The 14,686-nt window shown below is 43.6% G+C and overlaps 1 protein-coding gene across 1 annotated transcript in view; it reads right to left on the bottom strand.

The window, feature by feature from the left end:
* Positions 1-14,686, bottom strand: part of PTK2 (protein tyrosine kinase 2) — a 714,868-nt gene that overhangs the window by 591,019 nt on the left and 109,163 nt on the right. Inside the window, 2 exon segments of the mRNA XM_030219604.1 lie at positions 7,003-7,057; positions 14,579-14,641. Coding sequence (XP_030075464.1) covers positions 7,003-7,057; positions 14,579-14,641 — 118 coding nt within the window.

The raw sequence follows: 14,686 nt of genomic DNA on the forward strand, positions 1-14,686 counted from the left end.
ATTACATTGCAGTACCACCCTATAACGACTGATACTGCTACCTAATATTAAAAACCCACTCACTCAGGGCCTTGCTGATGCAGTAAGCAAGGTAAGCGCCGTAGGGGGGCGCTTGCCTTCAAGGGGCGCCACTGCCCTGCCATCCGTCTGCTCACTTGCAAAATCTTTCACCTGAACTTGTGATTCTCCTATCTCCGCTGCCCTCCCCTTTTCATGCAAAGGAGCAGTATTAATTGAGGCAGGCACGCTCTTCAAGTTACCAAGTTACGTGAGAATACAACCAGATTGCTATTTATGCTTCAGTTTGGGGCTAGCTCCTCAGTCAGGGTGAGTTTCAGAGCTTGAAACAGCATTCAAATTAAAGAGAACCTGAAATTTTAAAAGTGCTAAAAAAAAGTTTTAAAAGTATTTGCCTTAAATCTAATTGCAGAATTCAGGTGCTGGGAGTCTGTACTTGGTTGTCATATGCTCAGATTTGTTTAAATCATATGCAAATTAGTCTGGTGTTTTTCACTAAACATTCCCATGAGTGTCTGTATTTTAATCTGCATTCAAATAGAGCTCTCTGATTGGATGATCAGCTTCTGTTAAGAAATCTGCCCGGGAAGTGAACAGAGTGAAAGCTGTCCTTTGCCAAGAGAGACATCCAGCTGTGACTTCCTGTGTTTGTTGACTGAAGTTATAAAAGAGTGCCTGATTGTGTAAATGAGAAAATATAAGTGAAAAGAGATTGGTGGCGATTGAAGTTTCTCTAGTGAGAAAAGGATCTGAATATTTCAGGATTACTTGAAGTTTATGAAGAATAGAAAAGGGTGAATTTCAGTTTAAGAGTGTTTAAATCCTATAAGCTATATAAAGGCTAGGTAGATTTAAGTGACTGTAAGCAAAGAAACCTTAATATTTGATCTGAAATAAATATTTGATCTGAGATAGTTGATCAGAGATAAATGTTTGATCTGAATTATATCCTTTGGTGCAAAGGAGATTAGAATGCAATAGAGTATTTCTTTCTGTTTACCAGTACAGTCAAATAATTCCATTCCACTTAAATAATTTTTTGTTATATATATGAGGGAGTAGTATCTGGATTTATTGTAAATCAAATTGATTCCATTCACCTTCATGCATTCATCCGATATTATCTTTTAAGGATGAAGTTTTATTTTATGTTCACTCTGTCTCTTGTGAGCTGAGCACAGTTAGTTTCCTCGGCTGGCACGACTACATATTAGAGGTATTTTGATACTGTGTGAAGTTTTACCACAGACGGGTGACATATATAAAACATTCTCCTTGGATAGGATGTGATATGTGAAAATACATTTTGCTTTAATGAAATTGCTAAACTTTAGAGTCAGAGACTTATCAATGAGGGATACATACAATACAGTGCTATTTTTTCCTGAGGTCCGGCTTACTTGCCTGCTCCCTTCTGTTCCTGCTCTGCTGGACGGGAGGGGGGGGGGGGCGCCAACCGATAGTCTGCAGGGGGGCACCAGAGACCCTAGGCACGGCCCTGCACTCACTCGTCCTTTCATTCACCGCACACCACCTGTATCTAAATATAAATCGTTACATTCTAAACAGCCAACATAAGCTGTTCCTTGATGATACTTATATTTTACATCAATTACATTCTATGTTATACAACAAAACTATAGGGCACATACCAGTCCTCCCAGCACGATGTATAGTAGTCCTTGTAACGCCAAGCCGTCTTCTAGGCTGCTATAAACAGTTTATACTCAAATGCTGGGTGACTGGCCTCCCAAATGTAAACACAGTTAGTGAGCAAACGCTCCGTTGACTACTTGTAACACATCAAACCAATTGTCTTTATCACGGTACAGGTGCTGTGTGCTCAGTGATCAACTTGTTCATCCACCATATAGTTCTCCTGTATTTGCCGGTTCCCCGATGCTGGACCGCATTTCACAATTCTTCCTCAGGAGGAACCACCGTCACATTTTTAATCCTCAGAACGGCTGCACGCCAAATTGAAGCTCCCTCCAGAGCGGGGCACAAACGCCCCCCTGTGTGAACTGAAGACCACGTCACAGCTTTGCAAATCTCTTCAATAGAAACTGACTTTAAGTGAGCCACTGACGGAGCCATGGCTCTGACATTATGAGACGTGACATGACCCTCTAGAGTCAGCCCAGCTTGAGCATAAGCGAAGGAAATGCAATCTGCTAACCAATTCGAAATAGTGTGATCAAAAAAGACAAACAACTGGATGGTCTGTCTGAAGGGCTTCATCCGCTCCATGTAAAAGGCCAAAACTCTCTTGCAAATGCAAGGTGTGCAAGTTGCTTTCACCAGGGTTGGCATGGGGACGGGGAAAAAATGTTGGCAAGACAATCGACTGATTCAAATGGAACTCAGACACCACCTTCAGCAGGAACTTAGGGTGTGTGCGAAGGACTACTCTGTTGTAGTGAAACTTAGTATAAGGTGCATCCACTACTAAGGCCTGAAGCTCACTGACCCTACGAGATGAAGTAACAGCAACCAAGAAAATGACTTTCCAGGTCAAGTACTTCAGATGACAGGAATTTAGTGGCTCAAAAGGAGCTTTCATCAGATGGATAAGAACGACGTTGAGATTCCATGACACTGGTGCAGGTTTGACAGGGGGCTTTGACAAAAGCAAACCTCTCATGAAGCGAACAAATAAAGGCTGTCCAGAGATAGGCTTACATTCTACACGTTGATAAGCACTAATTGCACTAAGTTGAGCCCTTACAGAGTTGGAGATCAGTGTAGAAGGTATTCAAGCAGGGTCTGTGTAGACAAGAAAGAGGCTCTATGGCCTTGCTGTCAAACCTCCTCTATTTAAAAGAACACCACCTCTTAGTGGAATCTTTCCTGGAAACAGCAAGACCCAGGAGACACCCTCCGAAAGACCAAAGAAAGCGAATTCTAGGCTCTCAATATCCAGGCCGTGAGAGCCAGAGATGGGAGGTTGGGATGTAGAAGTAATCCTTATTCTGCATGATGAGGGTCGGAAAACAGTCCAATCTCCACAGTTCTTCGGAGGACAATTACAGAAGAAGGGTGAACCAAGTCAGACAGCTGCATCACTGAGTTCTGCAAGTAGACGCTCATGAACAGCTGGTATCATTGAATATGGGCGATGAGCATCAAGGCCCGATACATTTTTCTCCCAAAAGAATCCAAGGTCCTAGCTTCTTTGCCTAGGGGAACCAAACAATAGTCCCTAATACTCTTGGCTCTCTTGAGAGCGCCATCCACCACCATGGAGTTGTGGAGTAACTGAGACCTTGCCAACCACGGGCTGGGGGCCAGGCAGGCCGCAGAGGAAGGCATGGGCACCCCTGATGCTGATGCACATCGCTGCACAAAGGCCTGCAAAAGCTCTGGGAGCAAAGCCTGGAGATACTCATTGAGATTTGCCAGTACAGGGGTGCGGGAGCTGGATCTCGGCTGCTGGAAGACAGGCGCGCCAGCACCTCTTGAATGGAGAGGGAGTACTCCTCCAGGTGCCAATGATTCTCGGGAGCCTGATCCCTCGACGTCCCGGAGCTCCCAGCACCATGCATCAAAGGAGACTGGTGTCGGTGCTTCTTGGCCTTCACCCGATGCACATCACCAAAATTCCTCGGTGCCGAAGACGTGGAATCCTCACGACGCCTCAGGGTCGGGTCAGACAATAGTCAGTCCCAGGGGCCTGCACAGCAGGAGGTCTTGAGACAAGTCGAGACCTACTAGACGCCTCACTATTCCCAGTGGGCCTGGGTCTCCCAGCAGCAGCAGCAGCCATCCCTATCATGACCTATCATGACTCCCGATGTCGATGCCTCCATCGACTCAGACACCACTGACCTCAATGCCGATGCCAAAAGACCGGATCGAGCTCCAAAAAGTTTCTTTCTGAGCCTCTTGGGAAATTTGAGTCCTTTTCTTCATATGAAGACAAAGGACACAATTTGCCGGGCTATGGTCGGGCCCAAGGCACTGAATACACCAAGAATTTGTATCAGCACTCGAGATGGTCCGGTTGCACCGAGTACAACGCTTGAAACCACTGGGAGTCTTCGATAACATGGAAGGGAAGATGGCTTTGGCAAAATCAAAAGGCTCGATTGTGCCTATGAAAAAATAAAAAAATGAAAAAATAGAGAATACCCCGGCTGAGCAAGCCTAAGTACGGCCTGCCACAAAAAAATAAAGGAAGCAAACATAGGTGAACAATACAAAAGAAAAATAACGGTACTTTTTTTTTTTTTTAAACAAAAAGGATAATTAAGGGTATAAGGGTAAGTGAAAAATAGCCAAAAGTTACTGACAAAAACGAAGAAGGCTCTTTCCTGGGCAGTAGAGGAGCCGCAGAAAGTACCGCTGCTCCTCACGCGGAAAAAAAATGAACTGAAGAGCGAGGTCACACGGCGAGCAGGAAGGCACTCTGCGTATGTGTGGTGCGGCGCTGTACACATTTAAGAAAGCTCTAGCAAACTTTTTCATTTTGCTATTCAATATGCCGGTTCCCTGGCCGACATGAATCGCTGACCCACTTGTGAGAACGATTCAGCCTGCTTGTCCTCAATGAACATAATCCACTCAAATGTATTTGCAATAGGCAGTATAACATCATAATAAACCTGAACTTGAAACTTTTACTGATTCTATGTTCTGAATGCTATATTCAAGAATTTATAGCAATGTTTCCAAAGGCCTTTTCAAGCCTGAGTCACATGTACATTTTCAAAAATATTCTGTGGCACACCACATACCACAGAGCAGGCAATATGGACATTAGAGGGGGCTTATGTGGTCAAAAAAATTAACCCCCCCCCCCCCCCCCAAGAAAAGGATGCACTTAAAGCACTACTAGAGGCTGGAAAGACTCAGAGGAGATTACTTATAAGGGGGAAAGAAAGCCTGTTGGTATATAAAACATGTGTACTACACAAAGTAAGATCTAGCTAACAAGTCACCTGTTAATTCCACACACCTCAAACTAGAGACCTGCACAGGAACAGGGTTTGCGGGAATCCCACGGGGTTCCCACGGGGATGGAACAGTTGTGCGGGGATCCCATGGGGACAGAAGCAGTTCCTGCAGGGTTTCTGTAGGGACGGAAGCAGTTCCTGAAGGGTTCCCGTGGGGACAGAAGCAGTTCATGCGGGGTTCTTGTGGAAGTGTATGCTGCACTTGCGCCAACCTCTCACCTACCGAGTACCAAGTTCTTTGAATGTTGTCTCTTCCTCATCCTCCTTGCTTTAACAGCACAGATGCAGAAAGTCTCCATTAAGGAGGTGGTAGAGATACAAATGGTGATGAAATTCAAAAAGGCAAGGGATGAACACAGAGGATCTCTAATTAGAAAATGGAAGTTGTAAAAAAACCTAAACTTAAATGGCTGCATGTGTGTGGATGTGTCGAATGACACTTAAATGGCGACTCTGGCTGTGATGAACTAGGGCCAATACCAGGAGACCTATACAGTCTGTCTCTCATTTATGGCAATCTAGTTTAGGATGGGCTGGAAATGGTTTACACAGCAACTTTAGTGGCTGGAACATGAGGACAGTGCTGGACAGACTTTTTCGGTTTGTGTCTCGCAAATGAGAAGATGAATAGGCTGGAGTGGGCTTGAGGGCAACTCCAGCAGTTGGAACATAAGGATAGGGCTGGGCGGACTTCTACAGTCTGTCCCAGAAACGCCACAAAAAAACCACAATCAAGTATATAATATTTTTTTTTTTTTTTTTTGTTACATTTGTGCCCCGCGCTTTCCCACTCATGGCAGGCTCAATGCGGCTTACATGGGACAATGGAGGGTTAAGTGACTTGCCCAGAGTCACAAGGAGCTGCCTGTGCCTGAAGTGGGAATCGAACTCAGTTCCTCAATCACATTCATTGTTGATTTAATCATGAATTGATAACGACTGACTATTGGGCAGACTGGATGGACCGTTCCGGTTTTTATCTGCTGTCATTTACTATGTTACTATTAATCCTCTCTGCTCCCGGGCTGATGTGCAGACCTCAGCTCTGACATAAGCATGAGCTTCAGAAGTCACCTGACCTACTGGCGGTGTGTGGGGCAATCACTTAGCACACAGTGCCAGTGAATCAAAGAAGTCTTACATGTGCACACCAGAGTGTTCCAACTTCCATTCCTTCCTTGCCTGCAGTGCTGTGGCTCAAACCCACAGAGAGACTGAGAGAACTGACAGGAATTTTTTTTTTTTATGTACCATTAAATTCTTGTGGGACTGGGTGAGGACAGGTTAAATTCTTGCGGGACTGGGTGAGGACAGATTAAATTCTTGCAGGACTGGGTGAGGACGGGTTAAATTCTTGTGGGGACGGGCGGGGACGGGTTAGATAGAAATGTTAAGTAGTAGTAGTAGATTCCCCACGGGGACGGGCGGAGTCGGGTTAGATTCCCCACGGGGACGGGCAGAGTCGGGTTAGATTCCCCACGGGGACGGATGGGGACGGGTTGGATTTCTGACCCCGTGCAACTCTCTACCTCAAACCTCAAGCTGTACCTAGGAAAGAGAAAGGTGTGTGACTGTACATGAACTCCAAAAACAGCTCTTACACTTTTAAAAGTCACTACTGGTGTCTCCTGTTGCTGTGATGAAAGGTGCTAATCTGGATTTGAGCATCAGGAAGCAGTGACTTTTCCATGGCACACCCAATCAAGTCTGAAGGCACAAAAGTGTCACAAATATCGAGCGGTTTACAACAAATAAAACCCATACCAAAAACACTAAAGCCCTTACAAAAATTAAAACCCACCCTCTACATAAAATCTCTATATCCCTCCCCAACTTCCCACCCATCTGACCCAAGTGGAACCTACCCATTCAAACTTCTCACTCTCCGAACACCTGGGAAGACAGCCACAATGGTACAATATAACTAAAAACAATTCTGAGTAGAAATCAGTTCTACCTCATCGAGTAAGTGAATGATTTAATTTAAAGAAGTACTATATGTGACATTTCATAGGGTAAAAACAATTACCTTGACAGACTCCAATAAACTCTTCGGAAAAAATCGTTTTAATCCCACATCTTTCCTGAAATGCACAAGAATGAGTACATTTTTTTTTTTTAAATCTCAACTCTAAATTAAGTTTTGCAGTCATAATAACAGTACTTATTATTTAAGAACAGTTTAAAAGTTTTACGTATAAAGTTTCAACTATTAAAATACAACAGAATTAGCCAAACGGAATGTCTTACCTATCGTTTTCCTTCCTTTTATTGCAACAAATGAGTCCAAAAAATTGTGGGTTATAACTATTCACCAGCAGAAGGAAATAGCCAACAAACTATCGTATAGGACAGTAAGCAAGTTGGTCAATCGGTTTTCTCTTGAAGAAAGGGAAATGGAATGGGACTTGATATACCACCTTTCTGTGGTTTTTGCAACTACATTCAAAATGGTTTACATAATATATACAGGTACTTATTTGTGCCTGGGGCAATGGAGGGTTAAGTGACTTGCCCAGAGTCACAAGGAGCTACAGTCGGAATCAAACCCAGTTCCACAGAGTCAAAGTCTGCTGCACTAACCACTAGGCTACTCCTAGGTCCCAGAAGATTCATAATAAGCAGAACAAACTTCTCCTTCCTCAAAGAAGAACCAAGAATTCATGAATGCAAACTAAATGTAGCAAACTTAGGGGTCCTTTTACTAAGGTGCGCTGAAAAATGGGCTGCTCTAGTGTAGGCGCGTGTTTTGGCTGCACGCGGATCCATTTTTCAGCGCACCTATAAAAAGGGCCTTTTTAAATTTTTGCTGAAAATGGATGTATGGCAAAATTAAAATTGGCACGTGTCCATTTTGGGTCTAAGACCTTACCGCCACCCATTGACTTAGCAGTAAGGTCTCACGCGATAACCATGCAGTAATCAACTACACACATAGAATGACCATTACCGCCCTGTTTCCGCCACATGCAGGAAAATAAAAATTATTTTCCAGCACAAGTAGCAGATGCGCGTAAAAAATGAAATTACCGCTCGGGCCACATGGTAGCCAGGCAGTAACTCCAAATTGATGCATGCGCCTATGCGCTTAATAAAAGGGCCCCCTAAACAGAGAAACTAACTTAGGACAGGTTTCTGGACTTATCTGTTGCAATTAAAGAAAATTACAAGATAAATTTTACTTCCTTGACATGAGCAAAAGATCAGTCCACAAAACTGTAGGATGTAGCAAAGTAGTTCTCAAATAGGTCAGCAAATAGAAACAGCTGTCCTAGCTGAAAGAATCAAGTGATAATGTCTGGAAAATATGTGCAAAGACCAAGCAGCTAATCTACAAATTCCTTCAAAAGAAAAGGAGAGAGACACTGCCCACCATGTAGAGTGCTCTGGTGGAAGAAGCTCTCAATGAAATGGATTGATCCAGCAAGCAATTGTTGCCTTGGAAACCAATTTTCCTTCCTTGACATAAGCAACAGATCAGTCCAGAAACCTGTGTAGCAGCAAAGTAGACCTCAAGTAGGGCAGGAAATAGAAACAGCTGTCCTAGCTGAGACAACTAAGTGATAATGTCTGGAAAATATGTGCAAAGAGGACCACGTAGCTGATCTACAAATCCCTTCAAGAGAAAAGGCATGAGACACTGCCCACAATATACAGTGCTCTGGTAGAAGAAGCTCTCAATGAAATAGGTTTACCAGAAAGAATACATGCTGATGAAATGGACTGATAAAGCAAGCAATTGTTGCTTTAGAAACCAAATTACCTTTATTTGGGCCTGCAAACCAGACAAACAAATGATCCGATCTGCGAAAATCATTAGTGACTTGTAGGTACTAAAGGAAAACAGGTGGAAATTTAAAAAAACAAAAACAAAAAAACATATTGAATGAAATTCTTCACATTTGTCCCTGTGAAAGGAGGGAAGAAAGAATGGTTGATTCAGAGGTAAGGAAGAATGAAAGAGTGCTCTTTCTGAACAATAAAGGAGGAAGTAACTAACTTGTTAGTCTCACTCACACACACAAGGAGTGACTTGGGCTGCACATACTGCAGCGTGACATGTTTATCCATGTGCAACTTTCTTCAAATCAGTCACCTTACTTTCTAATTCTTCCTACTTTCTTACCCATCTATATGTTACAACTTTGCCTTACCCTTCACTATTTTATAATGTTCTTTTACGTATTGGGTTGGCATTGCTAGTATACCATGCCATACTTAGTATTGTTTTTGAATATTTTTACTGCTGTAATTGCCTATTGCTCATGTTTGATCTATTCCAACTGTACACTGCCTTGAGTGAACTCCTTCAAAAAGGCTGTAAATCAATCCTAATAATAAATAGATTTTTTTTTTTTTTAATCTCCAAACTTGAGCATAAGCTGAAAAAGAATGTTCTAGCCTGGAGCAAGGTTGTAATTACTTATGCAGAAAAACCTTTATTCCTTAACTTTGACCGCTAACGAGCCAAGCCATAAGACCAAATGAGTACAGATCCTCCATTCGTATGGGACCCTGAGACAGCAATCAATGGATAAGAGAAAAATGGAATGGTTTTTCTGCAAGACAAAGAATTAGATCTGCCTATCCAGATCTTCTGGGCCAGTCCAGGGCTATTAGAATTACTCTAACAAGATGAAGGATTCAGTGGAGAACCTTGTTATCATGGGCAGGGTGGAAAGAAAACCAACCCTTCCAAAACAAACTATCTTCTTCTTATGCTGGAGACTCAAAAGTACCTTAGTATTGTGCTGAGAGGCCATTAGATGCAGGACTAGAGTGCCCCATTTCTTTGCAAACAGATTAAATACTTCTGCTGACAGTTTCCATTCTCCTGCGTGAGTTCCTGTTCAGATAATCTGCTTTAAGATCATGGTCCCTACTATGTGAGCCACCAAGATCATGGAGCACATCTCTCCGCCTACTGACATAAAAGGCAAGCCTCCGGAACTAGTTGGATACTCCAAGTGCCTCCTTGCCTGTTTATGTCTGCTACTGCTGTTACACTGTCCAAAGAAATTCATACCGGATTTCTCTCGAGAAGGGTGAAAGGCCGGCAGAGACTTCAGGTCTGTTCTGAGTTCTAGATGATAGGCCAAAGAGATTCCATTTTGGTTCAAAGACCTTAAGCACTGTGAAAGAGACAATGAGCTAGTTCCCTTGAGCAGACTGCATGACTAAAGCTGCTGGGACATGCTCAGGTTTGCCTGAGGGGACCAAAAGAGTCACATCCTGAGAGATGGATTACTACTACTACTACAGCACTGCGTAACCCTAGTAGCGCTCTAGAAATGTTAAGTAGTAGTAGTAGTACTAATAGCATTTATATAGCGCTACCAGACGCACGAAGCACTGTACATTTGACATAGAGAGACAGTCCCTGCTCAAAGAGCTTACAATCTAGGTAACACAAACAGACAAGACATTACGGGCAAGGAAATTACAGGGTAAAGAGGAACAGGGGAGGAGGCAAATGAGTAGCGGTTAGGAGCCAAAGGCAGTAGTGAAAAGGTGAGCTTACAGCATAGATTTGAAGACAGGTAGAGATGGAGCTAGACGTATGGGTTCAGGAAGACGGTTCCAGGCGTAAGGTACCAGAAGATAAAAGGAACGAAGTCTGGAGTTAGCGGTGGAGGAGAAAGGGGACGACAAGAGAGATTTGTTCAGAGAGCGGAGTTCACGGAGAGGAATGTAGGGAGAGATGAGAGCAGAGAGGTAGTGAGGGGTCATAGAGTGGATGCATTTAAAGGTCAGTAAGAGGAGTTTGAACTGTATACGGATGCGGACAGTTAAGTGACTTGAGGAGTGGGCTAGTGTGGGCATAACGATTCTGGCGGAAAATAAGTCGAGCTGCAGAATTCTGGACAGATTGGAGAGGAGAACGATGACTGAGCGGAAGACCAGTGAGAAGTAAATTGCAACAGTCCAAGCAAGAAGTAACAAGGGTGTGAATAAGGGTTTTGGTGGCGTGTTCAGAAAGGAAGGGGCGAATTTTGCTAATGTTGAAGATAAAGAAGCGACAGGTTTGGGCAATTTGTTGAATATGAGCAGAGAAGGAGAGAGAGGAGTCAAAGATGACTCCAAGGTTATGAGCCGAGGAGACAGGGAGGATATGAGAGCCATTAACAGAGATAGAGAATGGGGGAAGAAGGGAGGAGGGCAGTGAATCAGGAACAACTGCTGACGAGGACGCACAAAGGCGCATGTGAGCTCTGGCCCAAGGAACCACATCCAGGGTTGCTGTCATGGAACCGGCACCTGTAATTAATCCCTCTCAGTGTCTCGCCCCCAAGGAAATGATGTCAGAAGAAGGCAGGGCACTGAAAGAACGAACGAGCGAAGGGAAGGCTGGTGGGTCATCATACAGCGTTTCACTGACGCTGCCTGCAACGGAGGCAAATTTAAATACTGCGTTTCCTCTTTCTTTTCGGCCGGGTCTGCCATAGCCGCTGAGTCCGTGTCTCTCTTCACAGCCATCGGGCTGAACGAGCAGAAAGCTCGGGAGACGCTGAAGAACAAGGCTCTGAGTGCGCTGCTGCACGATGCCATAGTACAGGCTCAGGGACTACAAGGTCTAGTGGCTTCCCGTCTCAAGGACCATAGGCGGCTGGGTTTTCTGGTGGGATACATTGTGGGAAAGAAGATCACCACTGACTTGCAGCTCAATGGTATGAAAACTGATTTTAGACTTATGCTCCCTTTGGAGCTGATTTGCTGCTGTCTCAAGGGATTTGTCTGTTTGGTGGTTCCAAACTTCCTACTGGCTTTTGGCCTCCTAGTCCTAGCTCAAGGGATTTTAGAAATAAACAAACACATGCACAGAGGTATAGTTGTTTACAAAACTAGGTCTGTGAATCTACCCATATTTTATGTTTGTTAAATTTTAAAATGGATGAGTTGTGCATACTGTAGCTTGATAACAGCTCTTTCGTTTTATGTATTTATAACAATTTATGTACTGAAATTCCTGATTAGTAATTTAATACAGTTTACAGTTTAAAAAACACAATATTATGAAATTGTATCTTTGAATGTGATAACAATAAATTATAGTTGTGATGTAAAAAAACTCCCCCCACAATATTAAACATAAAAGATCTATACCATCAGTCTCCCTTTGATGAGAAAGCAGCAGACAAAATAGCCAACTCATAAATGGTGCTTTTAATTTCTTTAAAAAATATATTTTTTTTAATTTGCCCCAAAGTAATAGATGTCTTGCATTTCCAACATGTACGGTACAATAGATGTCGATGGCATAGTAGATAAATAGCTCGTGGACAGGATGCTGGGCTCGATGGACCCTTGGTCTTTTCCCAGTGTGGCATTACTTATGTACTTGAAGATCTGAGCCTGCCATGAGTGGGAAAGCGTGGGGTACAAATGTAACTTTAAAAAAGAGAAGAGGGGAAGGGAGAGAGAGTTGCTGGCAGTCTGTGAGGAGAGGGAGAGATGCCAGACCAGGGTGGGTGGGTGGGGGAGGTCATTAAGAGAGAACTGTGGGAGGGGAGGCAAGACAAGGCACGGCATATTAAAAAGAATGGGTGAAGGCACTGGGGAGGGGGGAGGTTACATGAGAGAGAACGGGTGAAGACACAGAGGGGCCACATAAGAGAGAGAATGGGTTAAGGCATGGGGACACATGAGAGAGACAGAATGGGTGAAGGCACAGAGGGCACATGAGAGAAATAGAGAATGGGTGAAGGCACAGGGAATACATGAGAGAAAATGGGTGAAGGCATGGAGGGGGGCAGGTGGACATGGGAGCGGGAGGGAAGGGGAGAGAGGAGCATCGATGGACATGGATGGGAGGGCAGGGCCCAGGGAGAGAGGATTAATTGCTGGACATGGAGGGGAGGGAGGAAAATTGCTGGATTTGGATAGATGGAGGAGGGAAGGGGAGAGAGGAGCATCGATGGACATGGATGGGAGGGCAGGGCCCAGGGAGAGAGGAAAATTGCTGGACATGGAGGGGAGGGAAGAGAATTGCTGGATCTGGATAGATGGAGGAGGGAAGGGGCGAGAGGAGCATCGATGGACATGGATGGGATGGGAGGGCAGGGCCCAGGGAGAGAGGAAAATTGCTGGACATGGATGGGAGGGCAGGGCCCAGGGAGAGGGCAGGGGAGAGAGGAGAATTGCTGGATATGGAATGGAGGGAAGGAAAGACAAAGGAAGGAGATGCACATGGATGGAGGGGAAGGGAGAATGGTAGACAGGACCTGGAGGATGGTGGACATGGTGAGAGAAAAAATATCAAATGGAAAGAAGACACTGCATAAAACAGAAGACACTGGGACCAAAGCGAATAGAAAAACTAAATGATCAGACAACAAAGGTAGAAAAAAGTATTTTATTCAGAATTTATTAATTGGAATGTGTCAGCTTTTGGAAATGTGCATCTGTGATATTTTGCACGTAAGTTTCAATTTTTCTAGTATTGCTACATGCTGAGTCTGACTTCTTGAGGTAACTTTCCAGTTCAGTATTTTGCCTTCATATCTGTTGTGTCATGTGTTTTTCATGTGTGATCAAGGTGCAGTATCCTGCTAGCGTGTAGTATTTGCAGCCCTTTTTGTTTTGTTTTTTTCATGAGGTAGTGTAATGGTGTTTTAGAGCCTCATGTAATTAGTTCTGCCTTTCCACGCATAAGGTTGTAGCTCGTCCTGTCCTTGGAATTAGTGCTGTTATGGTTTGGTAAGGTTATGAGTGTGTTTTTGCACAAGTTTGTGTATAGTGTTTTGCAGTGGAGAGATTGTGTGTCTGCACCTGTGACCCCCCCCCCCCCCCCCCCCCGGGGTTATGAGAATTGGAACTACTAATTGTAGTGGACTTGAACTGAATAATTTCTGGGGAGCGGGGGTTTCATGATAGCATTGTGCTTATTATTTCAATCAGTTTTTCTGTACAAATTTAGCTTCATTTGTCTTTATTTGAAATTTCATAAATAAAAAATGTTCTAAAAATTTATTAACCAATGGGGTGGAGCGGGGGCGGGGGTAGGATGGGGCCCCACCAAATTGGTCTGCACAGGGCCCCGCACTTGCTAAGACCAGCTCTGGTCATCAGGGTTCTCAAACTAAAAATTACAGCATTATTAAATGAGCGATTTTAGTCTATCTGTATTTTTCATTTTGGTGTCTATTTCATGTTATTTTATTCATTTATTTATTTTATTTTTGTTTCATTTGTACCCCGCACTTTCCCACTCATGGCAGGCTCAATGCGGTAGGCAATGGAGGGTTAAGTGACTTGCCCAGAGTCACAAGGAGCTGCCTGTGCCGGGAATCGAACTCAGTTCCTCAGGACCAAAGTCCACCACCCTAATCACTAGGCCATTAGGCCACTCCTCCATTCATTCACTGTATTCTCTAATTATGAGGAATTTTAGTAAGCTTTTGGATGCTATTCATTAGAACTACACTAACTACATATGCCTCTATGTTTTCTATAATTTTCTGAATTTATTTGCAGTATGTATTTTCTGTAAATTGCTGTGAGCAGTTTGTATAACAATCAACAAATTTAAATAGTCCCATTTATAAATTGCTTTAATTCCATTTTTCTGGTTGTTATACTGTATAAAACAATGAAATATTACTTACTCTAATACTTCATAGTTGGACTTCTTTTCTAGTGCATTTCCCCTCATTTCCCCATATGACCTCCTAAAATAAAGCAGACATTTACAAAAAATAAGTATTCCTCAAATT

This window comes from Microcaecilia unicolor, chromosome 1 (assembly GCF_901765095.1).
Source record: "Microcaecilia unicolor chromosome 1, aMicUni1.1, whole genome shotgun sequence".
NCBI classification, from domain to species: domain Eukaryota; kingdom Metazoa; phylum Chordata; class Amphibia; order Gymnophiona; family Siphonopidae; genus Microcaecilia; species Microcaecilia unicolor.